This window comes from Salmo salar, chromosome 25, assembly GCF_965601325.2.
Source record: "Salmo salar chromosome 25, fSalSal1, whole genome shotgun sequence".
Taxonomy (NCBI): domain Eukaryota; kingdom Metazoa; phylum Chordata; class Actinopteri; order Salmoniformes; family Salmonidae; genus Salmo; species Salmo salar.
Genome location: NC_138315.1, coordinates 40,421,862 through 40,443,900, shown reverse-complemented (window position 1 = coordinate 40,443,900; position 22,039 = coordinate 40,421,862). Strand labels below are relative to the sequence as shown.

The window sequence follows — 22,039 nt, the reverse complement described above, 5'->3', positions numbered from 1 at the left end:
GAAGTGTAGCTGGGGACAAAGTCCAGCACTGACATCCCTATCCAGTAAACACATGACTTCCTGTATATCATGTTCATTATTTACCCACATGGCTGAATATTCATCCATTTCACAGAGCGGGTCTCACCTGCTTCTCTGAGGGAGCCAGCCATTCCCCTGGGTGACGACAGTGTTGTGGGGGCATCCCAGTTGTTTGTATAGAGCTTTTTGGGCATGGAGTTAGCCCTGGTTGGAGGGGTGTCCCGAAGCCCCTCAAACCCGGTGGGTTTTGAGGAGGGAGTATAAGGGGCAAGAAGGAGAGCGCCCACCTCTGCACTGTGACGATTTATCTTGAGATCTGATTGGTTGGTGGTTGCCTCTGCCTGTACCCTCGGAGAGAGAGAGATGGAGCGAAGGTTCACGCCAAATGCAATTTTTCCATCTACCTCTGTCTCCTCCTTTGCTTCCACTGCATCCTCCACTCCCTCACCGCTCTCCTCCTCCTCCTCCTCCTCCCCTTCCGAGACTTTCCCCCCCATATCGATGGCAGTCAACTCCTCTTCTTTGGGCTTGTCCCTCTCCTGCCTGCCCCTCTGCTGCTCCTGCCCCCTCTGGCTGGCGTTTGAGGGGGTCAACTTTACCTCTGTCCCCTCCTCCCTCCCCTTCCTCTTCGCCCCATCCCCAGCCTGCTCCACTACTACCAAGAAACCACCACTTCCCATCCTGGGTGTTTCTCGCCCCTTGGCTGAGTTGATGGAGAACAGGAAGGGCCCGGAGCCTGGCTTCGGAGCTCCTCCAGTAGACATTGGCTCTGCCTGACCTGTGTCCTCCTGGCCTGCAGGTGGCTGTGTGGTACTCTGACCACCAGCCCTAGCCTCTGACTTGCTCCTCAGAGAGGACGTTCTGAGAGTCACCACTGAGGTCAGGCTAGCTGTGGGCCTGGCAGCAAGGAGTGGTTCGTCTTTGGGGCTTCCCTCGGTGCTGGAGGTAGAATCCGTTACCCCACTCTTGCTCAGGACATCCCTCTTGGTTTGAGATGGGTCTAGGGGCTTGGGGTCTCTCAGGGACTGGTTCAGGGTCTGTTGTTGTGGAGTGTATCTCAGGTCCTGCACTGTGGTCACAGATGAGGGCTGTGGCTGTTTAGCTCCAGGTAGCTGGCGGGTCACAGGGGCAGGGGAGACAACTGGAACCCCAGGATGGGGCTGCTCTTGTGGGGAGGGCTTGCAGGGGAGGGTGGGTTTTTTGGGGGACCCCTCAACCTCTGTGGAACTCGACTTTAGGGGTGTCAACTCTGGGGGTGCAGTGGGGGTGGTCGACCCCCCTTGTTGCACCTTTAGGATCAGGGTAGAGTGACAGCGTAAACGTGTTCTCCCCCCGGTAATGGCAGGCCCTTCCTCTTCTTCTATCAAGGGTTGGTTAAAGTTGTTGAGACTCTCTGAGCGTGGTCTCGACTCAGTCTGGAGAGAGAGCGAGAACGAGAGAGATTCTGTCAGACCTGGGCCCTGACAGTAAATCTCAGTAAGACAAGAATAATGGTGTTCCAAAAAAGGTCCAGTAACCAAGACCATGAATACAAATTCCATCTAGACACCGTTGCCCTAATGCACAGAAAAAACTATAAATACCTCAGCCTAAACATCAGCGTGACAGGTAACTTCCACAAAGCTGTGAACGATCTGAGAGACCACTGTGACTGACCCAAAATTAAGGAAATATTTGACTGTGCAGACTCAGTGAGCATAGCCTTGCTATTGAGAAAGGCCGCTGAAGGCAGACCTGGTGCACACTGCCCACAAAATGAGGTGGAAACTGAGCTGCACTTCCTAACCTCCTGCCAAATGTATATTAGAGACACATATTTCCCTCAGATTACACAAACCCACAAAGAATTCGAAAACAAATCCAATTTTGATAAACTCCCATGTCTATTGGGTGAAATACCACAGTGTGCCATCACAGCAGTAAGATTTGTGACCTGTTGCCACAAGAAAAGGGCAACCAGTGAAGAACAAACACCATTGTAAATACAACCCATATGTATGTGTATTTATTTTCCCTTTTGTACTTTAACTATTGGCACATCATTACAACACCGTACACCGTATATAGACATAAAATGACATTTGAAATGTCTTTATTCTTTTGTGAGTGTAATGTTTACTGTTTATTTCACTTTAGTTTATTATCTATTTCACTTGCTTTGGCAATGTAAACATATGTCTCCCATGCCAACTAAGCCCCTTAAATTGAGAGAGAGAGTATCACTAAAACTACACAGAAATACACTATGGAAAAAGAAGGAACAGCACGTCAGAAATCAGCTCAATGTAATTAAAGAATCAATAGACTAACCACTTCTGGGAAAATTGGACAACACTAAACAAACAACAACAGGAAGAGTTATCTATCGAAAATAGAGATGTATGGATAAACAACTTCTCCAATCTTTTTGGCCCTATAGCAAAGAACAAACAGCACAAACATACACATGATCAAATACAAATCTTAGGATCACCTATTATAATATACAGAGCACAAATTCCAATTGGCTAGACTTAAACACTTTAACATCATCCTTAGCTATAGCATCTTCCCCAATATTTGGAACCAAGGACTGATAACGAAGGTTACGTATGTAACTACGGTTGTGTGAGCTATATGGATCACTCCAATATATTTGTATCAGTCCTCGGCAGAGGGATACATCCGAGGTGAGGATTTACAGATTTACTCCCGTGTACACCTGTGTCACGGCTTGGGTCCGCGCCTATATATAGACCGCATGGCCGCGACACACGTTCTCTACATCATTTTTGAGGCGCCTCTAGCGCCGTAGATGATTGGAGTGATCCATATAGCTCACATAACCGTGGTTACATACGTAACCTTCGTTATGTTTCACTATATTGGATCACTTCAATATATTGGTATACCCGTACCAGATTAGTCGGTGCTACAGGGACCTGGCCAGCCAACGGCAAAGTCCCAGCGCGGGACCGAGACGCAGGGGCCGTCAATGTGGAAGGAGGGCCCCGGCACAGTCCCCGGAAGGGGAGGTGATACCGGAGGGAGGCCCAGACTCCCCTACCACTGCCGGGGGGTTGTAAGCAGAACCTTCGGGAGGAATGAATGGTTGGGGCGGAGAGATATACTCCTCCCACCGGGTCCATCCGGTAGCACTCAGAATTTACCGAAAAAGCATGGAGCTCACCCAACCTCTTCATGGAAGTAATCGCTACCAAGAAAACCACCTTCATAGAGAGGTGTTTCAGGGAGGCAGACTCCAACTGTTTGAAAGGCGGCTTTGCCAAAGCTGCCAAGACCACATCCAGATCCCAGCTCGCCATTGAGCGGGTCCTAGCTGGATGCAGTTCATAAACCTGGAGAACAAGGGATAGCGCCCCACCGGCCTGTCCATCCACCCCACATGGAAGGCAGATATTGCGGCAAATACCCTCTCAGTGTAGAGGCTGCCAAGCCCTCATCCAAGCCAGACTGCAGGTGGAGGACATACTGCACCCTGCATGACTCGTGCACAACCTCAATACCAGTGCACCAAGAGCAGAACAACCGCCAGTGCAACTGGTATGCTGCGGTTGTAGCCGGTGCCCTTGTGCTCTGCATGGTGTTTATTACGCCCTCCTGTAGTCCAAACATGGACCATTGGTGCCGTTCAGCAGCCAAGCCCACAGACTGAGGCAGTGCAGTCTCGGACGCCACAGAGTTCCCCCGGCAGGTTGGGTCTCAGGGGCAGTTGCCAAGGTGTCCCAGACAACAGGGACAGGAGAAGGCTGAACCAGGGTCGTATGGGCCAGTATGGGGCACCCAGGAGCAGACGATGCTCCGCCATCCTGGTCCTGTCCAGCACATCCTGGATCAGAGGAAAAAGATGGGGGAATGCGTAAAGCTCCAGCCCTGGCCAATCGTGAGCCCGAGCTACCAAGCCCAGAGGCCCTGTTGTACATGGAGTACCACAGGGGGCAGTGTGTATTGCCTAGGGAGGCAAACAGGTCCCAAACTTGTCCCACAGGTGCTGCACGACCTGGGGCTGTAGGCTTCAGTCCCAAGATGGCAGGCCCTCCCTCGAGAGCATATCCGCTGCCACATTCAGGATGCCAGGTACATGTGCTGCGCGTAGAGACGCTAGATGTCCCTGAGCCCAGCGAAGGAGCTCCCGTGTCATCAGATGGAGGCGGTGGGACCTCAGGCCACCCTGATGGTTGATGTAAGCCACCACTGTGGTGTTGTCCGTTCTCACCAGGACATGTCTTCCCTTCAGATGTGGAAGGAAAGACCGCAGAGCCAGCAGTACAGCTCAGAACTCTAGTGTATTGATGTACCTGCTGCTCCGAGGGGGTATCCAACAGTCGCTGGCTGACCTGCCCTTGGTCACACCCCCCAGCCGATCTGGGAAGCGTCTGTGCTGACCAGCTCCTGACGGCACATCCTCAGCATCTCCACCCCATCTAAGAAAAAGGAGCGACACCGCCACCTCAACAATGAGGCACTGTGTGGTCACCCACAGCTGGCGGTGACGGTGGCGCTTCGGGTGCAGCCGGTGGGAGTTGAACCACTGCTGAAGAGGCCGGAGATGGAGCAGGCCCAGGGGAATCAGCAAAGAGGCTGCCGTCAGCAAGCCCAACAGGCATTGGCAGGTCAGGGCGGATACCACCTGCCCCTGCCGAAAGTGGTCGAGGAAAGATAAGATCGCCTGAACCCTTCTGGTGGGCAGGCGTGCTTTCATGAGGACTGAATCCAGTTCTCTCACCCTCTGGGTGGGCATCAGATGACTCTTCTTGTCGTTTACAGTAATGCCCATCCCGCCGATTTGGGTCAGGAGCATGTCTCTGTCTGACAGGACCTGGGTCCTGGTTGGGGTACAAATCAGCCAATCGTCCAGGTAATTGAGGATCAACAATCCTCGTGATGTTTTAGGTGCCAGGACAGCGTCCATGCACTTTGTGAAAGTGCAGGGTGCCAAGGAGAGGCTGGAGGGAAGAACCATGAATTCGTAAGCCGTCCCTTCGAAAGCAAATCGGAGGTACTGCCAATGAGCTGGGTGAACAGGAACATGGAAGTACGCATCCCTCAGGTCCAGTGTCACAAACCACGCGGGCTGTGGACAGCATGTGGAACCTAAGTACCCATTACGGTTGCGGAGGTCCAGAATCGGTCGAAACCCTCTGTTTCTTTTTGGGACTACAATAAGTGGAGTAGAACCCACCTAGCCGTTCTGATGTCTCGATCCTGCACATGGCACCCTTATCCAGGAGTGAGGAGATCTCCAGCCGCAGGGTTTTCTTCAGGGGCCACTGTGGTGACATGAAGGCCCCTGAAGGACGGTGGCCAGAACTGTAATTGGAGTTGGTAACCCTAGAGCACTTTGGCAAACACCCAGGGGGTCTCCACACCCTCCTCCCACTTTGCCCTTTGAGACCGGGAGAAGCGGCCGAGGCCGGGGAAGGGTGTGTTATGGGTCCTGCTGGGGCCCGCCTCGCCTCTGGCGCGCCGAGCATCTGGCACCCCCAGGCACGTCCCTATGGCAGTGACGGTTGACACCATCACACCTTTCACAATGGGAAGGCATAAGCTCAGCCAAGGTGTCATGGTGTCCATAGTCGGGTACTCCCAGAGGCCCGAGTGACTCCACGCACGCAACATAACTCCATGGTCTAGTCTCTGCTGTGAGTCGGAAGCTCCCCCTGGCAGAGGCCCAGCTCTCCTGCAAGGCCTCGCGGAACTCAGCAGAGATGGGGACAGATGGAGAGTCATCACTGTCCACCAGTTTGTTGTCCAGTGCAGTGGCTACCCGAGTGAGTAGGCTCCTCATATCCTCTCGAGCCGCTGGGGGCAATGAAGCCCCGCTGCCGGCTTCTGATGGCCTGTCAGCCTGGTAGCCCCACTCACAGTGAACAGTGCCAGTATCGTCCCCCAGGAACAGCCTGGCCAACGGGGAACAGCTATTGCCACCATCGAAGCTATCAACCTCCTGATGCAGGGCATGCGCCCTCTGTTCAAGGTGGTCCCAGCGATCTGACTCATGCTCCCGTCCAGGACTGGCATCAGAAGGGCCCAGTAGAGAGGCCTGCAGTGGCTCTGGCCACGCTTCCTGGGAGGGGTACTGGGCCCAGTAGAGGGACTAACAGCTCGCTGTGCACCACTCCTGAGGGAGGGAACTCGTCCCCAGTCTGAGCCCAAGCCTGGCCGACCCACTTGCGCATGGCCTCCAATCGCGCCAGGCGCAGGCGTTCTGAGAACACCACACAAAACAGGCATCCAGTAGGGCGCTCCATCGCCCTCTCCGAGGTATACAGGGTATACATCCAAGCCAGCAAGGCCACGGAGCAGGAGTCCGATGCCCTGGGAGAGCTTATGTCGTAACCTGCTTGGAGGAATAGGAAGCCGGTGAGGGATAAATTACCCAGTACCTCTGCAAACACAGGGGAAGACCCCTGTGGGAAAAACAGGCAGCCAAAAACACAGCAACCAGGTAATGGATTTGATTTATATGTATTTTTTTAATATTTTTTTTTGTTACTGCAATATTACCTTTAATATCCAAGCAGTAAAAAAAGCACTGTATAATGGAGTAACTCCATTAAGGAACTCCAAAGTTAATGTCTCAACGTAGTGGAAGCCCACCACGATACTCTTACACTCTGCAGGGGAAAGAACAAGAAAAAAACCCTGCAGGGTAATTAGCAGAGAACCCGCGCCTATGGCGTGGGGAGCAGCATGTTAACGCAATTCACAACACACACATAGAACAAGCCAGTCGGCAAGTTGTGTTCGGTAAATTACAGTTTGTGGCAGCAAGAACCACCATACTAATGGATGCACACAGAGTCGTAGTGTAACGCTAACAAAACACAAGTACAACAAACCATGGGTGGAAGATACATATCAACCGTGCGCAGCGAGTGGAGCACTCAAGAGGAGGGGCTGGCCATGTGGCCAGCTGCACCAGGCTGCAAACAGCCAGTGAGTATACTTCCATGCAAGATATTACACTTACCAGTGACTTACCAAGCGATCTTCAGAAAGTTTGTACCTCAAACCATATGGACGTCCGCCGAGAAAATGAATGAGAACGTGTGTCGCGGCCATGGGGTGTGTATATATGGGGGCAGACCCCAGCCGTGACACAGGTGTACACGGGAGTAAATCTGTAAATCCTCACCTCGGATGTATCCCTCTGTCGCGAAGTGATACCAATATATTGGAGTGATCCAATATAGTGAAACATAACCCCAATCCACAAAAGTGGAGACATATTTGACCCCAATAACTTCCGTGGGATATGCGTCAACAGCAACCTGGGGAAAATCCTCCGCATTATCATTAACAGCAGACTTGTACATTTCCTCAGTGAAAACAATGTACTGAGCAAATGTCAAATTGGATTTTTACCAAATTACCGTACGACAGACCACGTATTCACCCTGCACACCCTATTTGACAAAGAAACAAACCAAAACACAGTCTTCTTCCTGGTATGGCAACTGCTCGGCCTCCAACAGCAAGGCACTACAGAGGGTAGTGTGTACAGCCCAGTACATCACTGGGGCCAAGCTTCCTGCCATCCAGGGTCTATTTACAAGGTGGTGTCAGAGGAAGGCCAAAAAAATTGCCAAAGACTCCAGCCACCCTAGTCATAGACTGTTTTCTCTGCTACCGCACGGCAAGCGGTACCGGAGCACCAAGTCAAAGTTCAAAAGGCCTTTTAACAGCTTCTACCCCCAACCCATAAGACTCCTGAACAGATAATCAAATGGTTACCCAGACTATTTGCATTATCCCCACCCCCCATTTCTACGCTGCTGCTACTCTGTTTATTTTCCATGCATAGTCACTTTACCTCAACCTACATGTACATATTACCTCAAATACCTCGACTAACCGGTGCCCCCGCACATTGACTCTGTACCGGTAACCCCTGTATATAGCCTCGCTACTGTTATTTTATTGTTGCTCCTTAATAAAATAACAAATCATATTTTTTATTTAATATTTACATCAGTTTATTTTAGAAAATACTTTAACATGTTTTTTCTTAAAACTGCATTGCTGGTTAAGGCCTTGTAAGTAAGCATTTCACTGTAAGGTTTACACCTATTGTATTCGGAGCATGTGAGAAATGCAATTTGTTTTGATTTAATGCTTTGTTGATTTAAAAAAGCTTTTGACTCAATTTGGCATGAGGGTCTGCTATACAAATTGATGGAAAGTGGTGTTGGGGGAATAACATACGACATTATAGAATCTATGTACACAAACAACAAGTATGTGGTTAAAATGAGCAAAAACACACACATTTCTTCCCACAGGGCCGTGGGGTGAGACAGGAATGCAGCTTAAGCCCCACCCACCCTCTTCAAGGTGGAAACTGAGCTGCACTTCCTAACCTCCTGCCAAACGTATGACCATATTAGAGACATATTTCCCTCAGATTACACAGACCCACAAAGAATTAGAAAACAAACCCAATTTTGATAAACTCCCATACAGTTGAAGTCGGAAGTTTACATACACTTAGGTTGGAGTCATTAAAACTTGTTTTTCAACCACTCCACAAATTCCTTGTTAACAAACTATAGTTTTGGCAAGTCGGTTAGGACATCTACTTTGTGCATGACAAGTAATTTTTCCAACAATTGTTTACAGACAGATTATTTCACTTATAATTCACTGTATCACAATTCCAGTGGGTCAGAAGATTACGTACACTAAGTTGACTGTGCCTTTAAACAGCTTGGAAAATTCCAGAAAATTATGTCATGGCTTTAGAAGCTTCTGATAGGCTAATTGACATCATTTGACTCAATTGGAGGTGTGCCTGTGGATGTTTTTCAAGGCCTACCTTCAAACTCAGTGCCTCTTTGCTTGACATCATGGGAAAATCAAAAGAAATTAGCCAAGACATCAGAAAAAAAATTGTAGACCTCCACAAGTCTGGTATCTCAACTTCCGGCGCCGACAGAGATGGCAGCCTCGCTTCGCGTTCCTAGGAAACTATGCAGTATTTAGTTTTTTTTATGTATTATTTCTTACATTGTTACCCCAGGAAATCTTAAGTTTTATTCCATACATCCGGGAGGAACTATTGGATATAAGAGCAACGTCAACTTACCAACATTACGACCAGGAATATGACTTTCCCGAGGTGGATCCTCTGTTTGGTCCACCACCCAGGACAATGGATCGGATGCCAGCCGGCGACCCAAAACAACGGCGCCGCAGAAGGGGCAGATGGAGCGGTCTTCTGGTCACGCTCCATAGACGGGCACATCGCACACCGCTCCCGAGCATACTACTCGCCAATGTCCAGTCTCTTGACAACAAGGTAGACGAAATCCAAGCAAGGGTTGCCTTCCAGAGAGACATCAGAGATTGTAACGTTCTTTGTTTCACAGAAACATGGCTCACTCGGGATACGTTACCAGAGGCAGTACAGCCACCTGGTTTCTTCACGCATCACGCCGACAGAAACAAACATCTCTCTGGTAAGGAGAAGGGCGGGGGAGAAACTCAAGTCCTTTTGTTCACCTGACCTAGAATTCCTCACAATCAAATGCCGACCGCATTATCTACCAAGAGAATTCTCTTCGATTATAATCACAGTCATGTATATCCCCCCCAAGCAGACACATCGACGGCCCTGAAAGAACTTCATTGGACTCTATGTAAACTGGAAACCATATCCTGAGGCTGCATTTATTGTAGCTGGGGATTTTAAAAAGGCTAATCTGAAAACAAGGCTTCCTAAATTTTATCAGCATATCGAATGCGTGACCTGGGCTGGTAAAACCCTGGATCATTGTTACTCTAACTTCTGCGATGCATACAAAGCCCTCCACCGCCCTCCTTTCGGAAAATCTGACCACAACTCCATTTTGTTGCTCCCAGCCTATAGACAGAAACTAAAAGAGGAAACGCCCGTGCTCAGGTCTGTTCAATGCTGGTCCGACCAATCGGAATACACGCTTCAAGATTGCTTCGATCACATGGACTGGGATATGTTCCGGATAGCGTCGGACAATAACATTGATGAATACGCTGATTCAGTGAGCGAGTTTATTAGCAAGTGCATCGGTGATGTTGTACCCACAGTGACTATTAAAACCTTGCCCAACCAGAAACCGTGGATTGATGGTAGCATTCGCGCAAAACTGAAAGTGCGAACCACTGCTTTTAATCAGGGCAAGGTGACCGGAAACATGACCGAATACAAACAGTGTAGCTATTCCCTCTGCAAGGCAATCAAACAAGCTAAGCGTCAGTATAGAGACAAAGTAGAGTCGCAATTCAACGGCTCAGACACGAGAGGTATGTGGCAGGGTCTACAGTCAATCACGGACTACAAAAAGAAAATCAGCCCCGTCGCGGACCACGATGTCTTGCTCCCAGACAAACTAAACAACTTCTTTGCTCACTTTGAGGACAATACAGTGCCACCGACACGGCCCGCTAACAAAACCTGCGGGCTCTCCTTCACTGCAGCCAACGTGAGTAAAACATTTAAGTGTGTTAAGCCTCGCAAAGCAACATCTCAAGACATCAGTCAGGAAGTTAAAGCTTGGTCGCAAATGGGTCTTCCAAATGGACAATGACCCCAAGCATATTTCCAAAGTTGTGACAAAATGGTTTAAGGACAACAAAGTCATGGTATTGGAGTGGTCATCACAAAGCCCTGACCTCAATCATATAGAAAAGTTGTGGGCAGAACTGAAAAAGTGTGTGCGAGCAAGGAGGCCTACAAACCTGACTCAGTTACACCAGCTCTGTCAGGAGGAATGGGCCAAAATTCACCCAATTTATTGTGGGAGGCTACCCAAAACGTTTGACCCAAGTTAAACAATTTAAAGGCAATGCTACCAAATACTAATTGAGTGTATGTAAACTTCTGACCCACTGGGAATGTGATGAAAGAAATAAAAGCTGAAATAAATCTTTCTCGCTACTATTATTCTGACATTTCACATTCTTATAATAAAGTGGTGATCCTAACTGACCTAAGATAGAGAATTTTTACTAGGATTAAATGTCAGGAATTGTGAAAAACTGAGTTTAAATGTATTTGGCTGAGGTGTATGTAAACTTCCGACTTCAACTGTATCTATTGGGTGAAATACCACAGTGTGCCATCACAGCAGCAAGATTTGTGACCTGTTACCACAAGAAAAGGGCAACCAGTGAAGAACAAACACCATTGTAAATACAACCCGTATTTATGTTTATTCATTTTCCCTTTTGTACTTTAACTATTTTCACATAATATGACATTTGAAATGTCTTTATTATTTTGGAACTTTTGTGTGTAATGTTTACTGTTAATTTTTAAAATTGTTTGTTTATCTATTTCACTTGCTTTGGCAATGTAAACATATGTTTCCCATGCCAATAAAGCCCTTAAATTGAAATTGAGAGAGCGAGAGAGAGAGCAAGGGAGCGAGAAACTGATCATAGAGCAAGTGTATCCAGTTAGCATTGTGATATTTCCTGAGCCTTCCTCTGTATGTGTGAGATCCAGAGGCAGAGCCCCATGTGGTGTTGGTATGCTCAGGCAGGACTCACCATGTTCAGCCTTTTGTTCTTGGCGCTGGCTCTCTGGTTCCTGGGTTTGATGGACATGCGGTGGCGGGCGGCAGAGTTATCCAGGCAGGGGGTGAACTGGGCTGGGGTGCTGAAGTCCAAGGCAGGGGAGAAGACAGAGTGGGGGGCAGATGGGGTGGGGGGCACGGAGTTGGTAAGAGGTTTGGGCACGGGGGAGAGGGGACGGGACAAGGGTTGGGAGGAGGCCTATGAACAAATAAAACACAGGATAAACATCTGGATCTATGACAACTCATAGTTGATATCAAGTGATATAGTGAGTGACACGCAAACAGGAAAAGGTATAACCTGCACTTCCTTCTCACTTCCTGTTCCTGCTAAACTCAGAGAGCTATGGTGCCTGGGAGGGGCAGGGAACTGTGGAGGAAAAGGGAAGGGTTTGGGTGATGCACAATGGCTGATGAGGAATGAAATGTTTAACTACTGTTTCTGCACTGCTGGAATATAAACATAATTACTTATTCAATTAGAGAAATGTGAGGTATGGAGGGTTTGTTAAGGGTATGGAATTTGTGGAGGTTGGAGATCGGATGGAGAGAGTGCCTGATACAGGTGGGTGATGGGCTGACCTTGTAAGATAACCCCCTGGGGGCTCTGTTGTTGCCTATGGAGATTTCGGGGGGGCTGTGGGGCAGACCATCGTCCTCTGAGCTGCCCCCCAGGTCCTCGGGATGTTTAATTGGCAGAACCAGTGGGGGTGGGCCTAGATGCATGTTCTGCTGCAGCAGCTTTATCTGGCCAATCAGAAAAAATACAGACACCTCGCTTGAGATCCACTTGGTAACCCATTGACATCAATTCCTGATTTACACAGAAGAATGAGGGTCTATGCCATGGGGGTCCAATCCATTCAAAAAGAAATAATATATATATATATATATATATATATATATATATATATATATATATATATATATACACACACACACTACTGGTCAAAAGTTTTAGAACACCAACTCATTCAAGGGTTTTCCTTTATTTTTACTATTTTCTACATTGTAGAATAATAGTGAAGACATCAACACGATGAAATAACACATATGGAATCATGTAGTAACCAAAAAAGTGTTAAACAAATCAAAATATATTTTATATTTGAGATTCTTCAAAGTAGCCACACTTTGCCTTGATGACAGCTTTGCACACTCTTGGCATTCTCTCAATCAGCTTCACCTAGAATGCTTTTCCAACAGTCTTGAAGGAGTTCCCACATATGCTGAGCACTTGTTGGCTGCTTTTCCTTCACTCTGGGGTCCAACTCATCCCAAACCATCTCAATTGGGTTGAGGTCAGTGATTGTAGAAGTCAGGTCATTTCATGCAGCACTCCATCACTCGCCTTCTTGGTCAAATAGCCCTTACACACCCTGGAGGTTTGTTGGGTCATTGTCCTGTTGAAAAACAAATGATAGTCCCACTAAGCTCAAACCAGATGGGATGGTGTATCGCTGCAGAATCCTGAGGGAGCCATGCTGGTTAAGTGTGCCTTGAATTCTAAATAAATCACTGACAGTGTCACCAGCAAAGCACACCCATACCATCACACCTCTTCCATGCTTCACAGTGGGATCATCCGTTCACCTACTCTGCGTCTCACAAAGACACGAAGGTGGGAACAAAAATTGAACATTTGAATTCATCAGACCAAAGGACAGATTTCCACTGGTCTAATGTCCATTGCTCGTGCTTCTTGGCCCAAGTAATTATCTTATTTTTATTGGTGTTCTTTAGTAGTGGTTTCTTTGCAGCAATTAAACCATGAAGGCCTGATTCACGCAGTCTCCTCTGAACAGTTGATGTTGAGATGTATCTGTTACTTGAACTCTGTGAAGCATTTATTTGGGCTGCAATTTGAGGTGCAGTTAATTTAAATGAACTTATCCTCTGCAGCAGAGGTAACTCTGGGTGTTCCTTTCCTGTGGCGGTCCTTATGAGAGCCAGTTTCATCATAGCGCTTGATGGTTTTTGCGACTGCACTTGAAAAAACTTTCAAAGTTCATGAAATTTTCTGGATTGACTGACCTTCATGTCTTAAAGTAATGATGGACTGTCGTTTCGCTTTGCTTATTTGAGCTGTTCTTGACATAATATGTACTTGGTCTTTTACCAAATAGGGCTCTTCTGTATACTACCCCTACCTTGTCACAACACAACTGATTGGCTCAAACACATTAAGGAAAGAAATTCCACAAATTAACTTTCAACAAGGCACACCTGTTAATTAAAATGCATTCCAGGTGACTATCTCATGAAGCTGGTTCAGAGAATGCCAAGAGTGTGTAAAGCTGTCTTCAAGGCAAAGTTTGTCTACTTTGAAGAATCTCAAATATATTTTGATTTGTTTAACACTTTTTTGGTTACTACATGATTCCACGTGTTATTTCATAGTTTTGATGTCTTCACTATTATACGACAATGTAGTAAATAGTAAAAATAAATAAAAACCTTGGAATGAGTAGGTGTTTCAACTTTTCACTGGCACTGTAGATATATATGGCTAAAACCAAATCAAAACTGTGTAGAAATTATAATGTACATACATTTATACAGTTTATTGATGTGCCCAGCTCGATAATCACCCAAATTAAAGCTAGAAATTCATGGAGTATCGAAAATTCCAAAAACGATGGATAGAGAACTATCTTTTGCTCATCTTGACAGCAAGAAAATATAACACATTTTCAGTGCGGCCTCCAGACCTCGTTGAAGACCCCTGGAGCAAAATGAGTTTGACACCCTGGTCAATGGGGTTTACTTTGAGGTGTGGGACTCCTTTTGAATGGGGTTTGGACCTTTAGATGCATATGCAGGTCTCTAGATCGAGGGTTCTCCATGGAATGCAGACTCACCTGCAGTTCTTTGATCCTGCCTTGGACGTTCTCCTGGGATAGAACTCTGGGCTGCTCCGGACTAGACAGATCCTGGTTGGGCAGGAAGATACTGTCATGTGACAAAGCTCGTGATCCCAAAACGACTGAACACCTGGTAGAGGGATGGAGAGAGGAGGGAATATGGATATCATTGAATCAATGCTACATTTGTAAACACACATGCATTCACACACAGTGGTGTAAAGTAGTTAAGTAAAAATACTTAAAAGTACTGCTTAAGTAGTTTTTGGGGGTATCTGTACTTTTAATATTTAGATTTTTGACAACTTTTACTTTTACACCACTAAATTCCTAAAGAAAATACAGTGCCTTCTAAAAGTATTAAGACCCTTTGACCTTTTCCACGTTTTATTAAGTTACAGCCTTATTCTAAGACAAAGCAAAAACAGGTTTTTAGAAATTGTTGCTAATTTATTAAAAATAAAAACTGAAATATCACATTTACATAAGTATTCAGACCCTTTACTCTGTACTTTGTTGAAGCACCTTTGGCAGCAATTCCAACCTTGAGTCTTCTTGGGTATGACGCTGAAAGCTTGGTACACCTGTATTTGGGGAGTTTTTCCCGTTCTTCTCTGCAGATCCTCTCAAGCTCTGTCAGTTTGGATGGGGAGCGTTGCTGCACAGCTATTTTCAGGTCTCTCCAGAGATGTTCAATCGGGTTCAAGTCCGGGCTCTGCCTGTGCCACTCAAGGACATTCAGAGATTTGTCCCGAAGCCAGTCCTGCATTGTCTTGCCTGTGTGCTTAGGGTCGTTGTCCTGTTGGAAGGTGAACCTTTGCCCCAGTCTGAGGTCCTGAGTGCTCTGGACCAGGTTTTCATCAAGGACCTCTCTGTTCTTTGTGCCGTTCATCTTTTCCTCGATCCTGACTAACACCCCCACAGCATGATGCTGCCACCACCATGCTTCACTGTAGGGATGGTGCCAGGTTTCCGACAGACATGACACTTTGCATTCAGGCCAAAGAGTTGAATATTGGTTTCATCAGACCAGAAAATCTTGATTCTAATGGTCTGAGAGTCTTTAGGTGCCTTTTGGCAAACTCCAAACGGGCTGTCATGTGCCTTTTACTGAGGAGTGGCTTCCGTCTGGCCACTCTACCGTGTGATTGGTGGAGTGCTGCAGAGATGGTTGTCCTTCTGGAAGGTTCTTCCATCTCCACAGAGGAACTCTAGAGCTCTGTCAGAGTGACCATCGGGTTCTTGGTCACCTCCCTGACCAAGGCCCTTCTCCCCCGATTGCTCAGTTTGGCCGTGCGGCCAGCTCTAGGAAGAGTGTTGGTGGTTCCAAACTTATTCCATTTAAGAATTATGAAGGCCACTGTGTTCTTGGGTACCTTCAATGCTGCAGAAATGTTTTGGTACCCTTCTCCAGATCTGTGCCTCGACACAATCCTGTCTCGTAGCTCTACGGACAATTCCTTCGACCTTATGGCTTGGTTTTTGCTCTGACATGCACTGTCAACTGTGGGACCTTATATAGACAGGTGTGTGCCTTTCCAAATCCTTTCCAATAAATTGACTTTAACACAGTTGGATCAAGTTGTAGAAACATCTCAAGGATGATCAATGGAAACAGGATGCACCTGAGCTCAATTTCGAGTCTCATACATAAGTATTCAGACCATTATCTAAGTAATGTATTACACCAAAAAGTACATGCTACATTTAGAATGCTTGGTCAGGACAGCAATATCGACCAATTCACACACCTATCAATATAATACGTTGCCAGCCCTACTGCCTCTGAACTGGCAGACTCACTAAACACAAATACTGCATTTGTAAATTATGTCTGAGTGTCCCTGTCTGTCCGTAAATAAAAAAATAAAAACGACAAGAAAATTGTACAGTCTAATTAAGGAATTTGATGTGTAGCATTTCCTTTTCCTTAAGTATGACAATTGAGTATTTTTTCCACCATTGTACTTAAGTACATTTTAAAACCAGATACTTTTTTTTAACTTTTACTGGGTGACTTTTGCTTTTATTTTCTATTAAGGTATCTTTACTTTTACTTAAGTATGACAATTGAGTACTTTTTCCACCACTGCACACACACCAACTCCCCCACATACACACAGACTTACAGATTCTCCGCTGAGCCTAGCGCCTCCGCCTCAGTGACATCACTAGCAGACTGGCTGAATTTGGTCTCTCGCTTGGTCCTCCCAAACAGACGCATCTTCAGGGTCTTCAGTTTAGACTTCCTCTTTCCTAGGGGACACAGGTCATGACAGCACGCATACAGCAGCATACCACCCTGCATCCCACTGCTGGCTTGCTTCTGAAGCTAAGCAAGGTTGGTCCTGGTCAGTCCCTGGATGGGAGACCAGATGCTGCTGGAAGTGGTGTTGGAGGGCCAGTAGGAGGCACTCTTTCCTCTGGTCTAAAAAGATATCCCAATGCCCCAGGGCAGTGATTGGCACTGCCCTGTGTAGGGTGCTGTCTTTCGGATGGGACGTTAAACGGGTGTCCTGACTCTCTGAGGTCATTAAAGATCCCATGGCACTTATCGCAAGAGTAGGGGTGTTAACCCCAGTGTCCTGGCTAAATTCCCAATCTGGCCCTCATACCATCATGGCCACCTAATCATCCCCAGTTTACAATTGGCTCATTCATCCCCCTCCTCTCCCCTGTAACTATTCCCCAGGTTGTTGCTGTAAATGAGAATGTGTTCTCAGTCAACTTACCTGGTAAAACAATACAGATGGGTCTTTCTATAAATAATAGGGTCAATGTGTGACACTAACCAGGTTTCCATCCAACCTTTTTATGTGAGTAAAGTAGCCTAAATCTTGAATAAACAAATGTAATGGAAACAGCACATATTTCTTTAAACTTTCCAAATGTCAACAAAACAAAATACACTATACAAGGTGGGATCTTTTTGTGCCGGTAAAATTAATTATGCGAGAAATGCTGGTGGAAATGCTTTTATGCGCAAATATTGATATCACAACCATCATATCAAAGTAGACTTGGAGTCCCGCGATGACATGGTGTGTGGTCCTCCCGCTACGACTCGTCGGGGAAGCATACAGTTTATTAGGCTACAGATGAAAGAACTGATGATGAACTCCCGCTACGACTCGTCGGGGAAGCATACAGTTTGTTAGGCTACAGATGAAAGAACTGATGATGAACTCCCACTACGACTCGTCGGGGAAGCATACAGTTTATTAGGCTACAGATGAAAGAACTGATGATGAACTCCCGCTACGACTCGTCGGGGAAGCATACAGTTTATCAGGCTACAGATGAAAGAACTGATGATGAACTCCCACTACGACTCGTCGGGGAAGCATACAGTTTATCAGGCTACAGATGAAAGAACTGATGATGAACTCCCACTACGACTCGTCGGGGAAGCATACAGTTTATCAGGCTACAGATGAAAGAACTGATGATGAACTCCCACTACGACTCGTCGGGGAAGCATACAGTTTATCAGGCTACAGATGAAAGAACTGATGATGAACTCCCGCTACGACTCATCGGGGAAGCATACAGTTTGTTAGGCTACAGATGAAAGAACTGATGATGAACTCCCACTACGACTCGTCGGGGAAGCATACAGTTTGTCAGGCTACAGATGAAAGAACTGATGATGAACTCCCACTACGACTCGTCGGGGAAGCATACAGTTTATCAGGCTACAGATGAAAGAACTGATGATGAACTCCCACTACGACTCGTCGGGGAAGCATACAGTTTATCAGGCTACAGATGAAAGAACTGATGATGAACTCCCACTACGACTCGTCGGGGAAGCATACAGTTTATCAGGCTACAGATGAAAGAACTGATGATGAACTCCCACTACGACTCGTCGGGGAAGCATACAGTTTATCAGGCTACAGATGAAAGAACTGATGATGAACACCCGCTACGACTCGTCGGGGAAGCATACAGTTTATCAGGCTACAGATGAAAGAACTGATGATGAACTCCCACTACGACTCGTCGGGGAAGCATACAGTTTATCAGGCTACAGATGAAAGAACTGATGATGAACACCCGCTACGACTTGTCGGGGAAGCATACAGTTTATCAGGCTACAGATGAAAGAACTGATGATGAACTCCCACTACGACTCGTCGGGGAAGCATACAGTTTGTTAGGCTACAGATGAAAGAACTGATGATGAACTCCCACTACGACTCGTCGGGGAAGCATACAGTTTGTTAGGCTACAGATGAAAGAACTGATGATGAACTCCCACTACGACTCGTCGGGGAAGCATACAGTTTATTAGGCTACAGATGAAAGAACTGATGATGAACTCCCGCTACGACTCGTCGGGGAAGCATACAGTTTATCAGGCTACAGATGAAAGAACTGATGATGAACTCCCGCTACGACTCGTCGGGGAAGCATACAGTTTATCAGGCTACAGATGAAAGAACTGATGATGAACTCCCGCTACGACTCGTCGGGGAAGCATACAGTTTATCAGGCTACAGATGAAAGAACTGATGATGAACTCCCGCTACGACTCGTCGGGGAAGCATACAGTTTATCAGGCTACAGATGAAAGAACTGATGATGAACTCCCGCTACGACTCGTCGGGGAAGCATACAGTTTATCAGGCTACAGATGAAAGAACTGATGATGAACTCCCGCTACGACTCGTCGGGGAAGCATACAGTTTATCAGGCTACAGATGAAAGAACTGATGATGAACTCCCGCTACGACTCGTCGGGGAAGCATACAGTTTATCAGGCTACAGATGAAAGAACTGATGATGAACTCCCGCTACGACTCGTCGGGGAAGCATACAGTTTATCAGGCTACAGATGAAAGAACTGATGATGAACTCCCACTACGACTCGTCGGGGAAGCATACAGTTTATCAGGCTACAGATGAAAGAACTGATGATGAACATCGCAGGGAAGGGAAAGTACAAGGTGATACATTTAAATCTTAAAATGTGCCGATTTTATGAATATTGGATGGTTTATGCAGATTTTCGAATATTAGCATGAACGTCTTTCATTCATTGGATGGAAACCTGCCATTATCACTTTAAGAATAATGCATTTTTTGGGCCTTGCCAATGCATCGATATTCAAATGATTATTACATTCTGAAATATGTGAGAATAATGTGGACATTGCCTGACTAAATAGTTTGGATGCATGGCGATTTTTCTGTAGCCTATGTGGCCTACGCAGGTAGACATCATAAAGCAGTGAATAGCGGTAGCATTAATCTCACCATTTGAATCTCACTATCGCCGTTTCTATCATGAGAAAGTGACCAGTTCCCCTTTTTAATGGATAGATTTGTATGGAATGCCAAGTTGAAGCCAACATTAGCTGTCGTCCTAATAATAACCGCAAAATTGTTTTACCGCAAAAGAGTAGCGCAACACCCTTCAATTGAAGCGGCAGGAAACAAAATAGCTACCGCTATTCACTCTAACCCACACTAACCCACACTAACCCACACTAACCCACACTAACCCACACTAACCCACTCTAACCCACTCTAACCCACTCTAACCCACTCTAACACACACTAACCCACACTAACCCACACTAACCCACTCTAACCCACTCTAACCCACACTAACCCACACTAACCCACTCTAACCCACACTAACCCACACTAACCCACACTAACCCACACTAACACACACTAACCCACTCTAACCCTCTCTAACCCTCTCTAACCCTCTCTAACCCACGAATAGATGATTGACAGAGATAGATACACACTTAGTGTATACTAACTCAGCTTTTACATGGTCTCTAAACATCATGCACATTTTCCAGAGTGCCTCACCTCCTGTAAGGTCATCAAGGCTGCCCTCCCCATCTCCTGGGAAAGACTCCATCACTCCTTCCTTTCAACAGCTGCAGGAGGAATAAAGAGAGAGAAAGAAAGGGATGAATAGATAAAACAATAAAGCATAGATACAGACAGACCAACAAATGAAAGCAGATAGGGAGAGAAGCCAGCAGTCAGAGGAGAAAGAGAGATGCAGATCTGTTATATCTAACAGAATGTCCATTCTACCTGAACAGAACACGATCTCACACCCCACCTGAGCACAAAGGTAAGTAGCAGATAGACAAATGGAACACCAAGATATATTAAGTTACCGTACGCACGCACGTATGAACGCACACCCACTGTGGTCATTACAGCCATATAACCTGGCTCTGCCTTTGAAGTATTGAAGTCTACAATGTGAGCTGCTAGTTGATGGCCAGAGGCTGATAAGCCAGACAGCATGAGGCTGTGGAGCAACATGCAAAGTTCAGCCTGCTCCTGAGTCCCCTTTGAGACTTAGGTCAACTCAACTCATGAAGACTATGGGGCGGCAGGTAGCCTAGTGGTTAGAGCGTTGAGCCAGTAACCGAATGGTTGCTAGATTCAATCCCCAAGCTGACAAGGTAAAAATCTGTTGTTCTGCCCCTGAACTAGGCAGTTAACCCACTGTTCCCCGGTAGGCCATCATTGTAAATAAGAATTTGTTCTTTACTGACTTGCCTAGTTAAATAAAGGTAAAAAAAAGAAAGTCTAAAAACACTGTTGCATAGTCCTAGGAAATGTGTCACCCTTAATATCCTTTAGGGCAGGGGTCTTCAACCCTGTTCCCGGAGAGCTATTCTTCTGTAGGTTTTCTTTTCAACCCCAGTTGTAACTAACCTGATTCAGTTTATCAACCAGCTAATTATTAGAATCTGGTGCACTAGATTAGGGCTGCTTTAGGGAATAGGTTGCTATTCAAGACAGACTGGAAAACAGTGAACACCTCCACTGTAACAGCTGCTGCCTGCATACACTGTGTAAAATAGAGTTAGATTCAAATGTGGAACAACTAGCGATACAGGTGTAGGATCTTAATTTGACCAGTTTCTCAAAGCAGGAAAATAATCCTGCAACAACAGGAAATGTGAATTATTGTGTGTATTATAATTGTTTTACATTTTTTTAGGGGTTGATACATTTTTGGTTAGTGCAAATGAAGTCAAAATGAAATGTTAAAGTAGAAATTACTAACCTTTGTAAACCCTGAATACAGTACAAGTTTGCATTTCTGGGTGATCAAATGATGTAAGATCCTATATCCGTACCACAAGGCCCCTGAGAGAAATGGTGTCTAAAGACACCATGTAGCTCCTCAGAGTGCCATCTAATGAGCCAGAGGAAAGCGGCACCAGAAACAGGTAATAATCTGAAAGATTATTGACATTGCATAGCGATCCCTGTACAATTTCACAGCCCCATAATCCCACAACAACAGATTAATCACCCATTTCCAATGTACCAGGCCCAGCGACACAAAATTTAGCTGAGACACAGTGTATAAACAAGCACTGTGTTCACATATTGATCAAATAAGCACACAGACACACACAGAATATAGGCTAATTGCAGACACAGTATTTACACAAATGATGTTGTACATTCTGTACAGTGTACATATTGTTGCATGTCAATTAGACACAGTAATCCAAAATCAATATGCTGCGACAACATAGTCTTGAAGCCAGTTTTCAGAAATAAGTGCTTTGTATAATACACCTCCATCTAAAGGTT

The 22,039-nt window shown here is 46.1% G+C and overlaps 1 protein-coding gene across 3 annotated transcripts in view; it reads right to left on the bottom strand.

Moving 5' to 3' along the window:
• The window catches only part of LOC106586782 (uncharacterized), a 30,080-nt gene that overhangs the window by 2,392 nt on the left and 5,649 nt on the right, over positions 1–22,039 (bottom strand). The window contains exons 1-8 of one of the 3 annotated variants that reach the window (XM_014174405.3): positions 20,510–20,595; positions 20,276–20,346; positions 16,573–16,699; positions 14,441–14,573; positions 12,162–12,326; positions 11,881–11,949; positions 11,554–11,778; positions 128–1,436 (exon numbers count right to left, since the gene is read on the bottom strand). In XM_014174405.3, coding sequence (XP_014029880.3) covers positions 128–1,436; positions 11,554–11,778; positions 11,881–11,949; positions 12,162–12,326; positions 14,441–14,573; positions 16,573–16,699; positions 20,276–20,327 — 2,080 coding nt within the window. In that variant the 5' untranslated portion in view covers positions 20,328–20,346; positions 20,510–20,595. Of the gene's footprint in view, positions 1–127; positions 1,437–11,553; positions 11,779–11,880; positions 11,950–12,161; positions 12,327–14,440; positions 14,574–16,572; positions 16,700–20,275; positions 20,347–20,509; positions 20,596–22,039 lie in introns of those variants that run through there. The other 2 variants (XM_014174404.3, XM_014174407.3) reach the window with 2 other exon arrangements.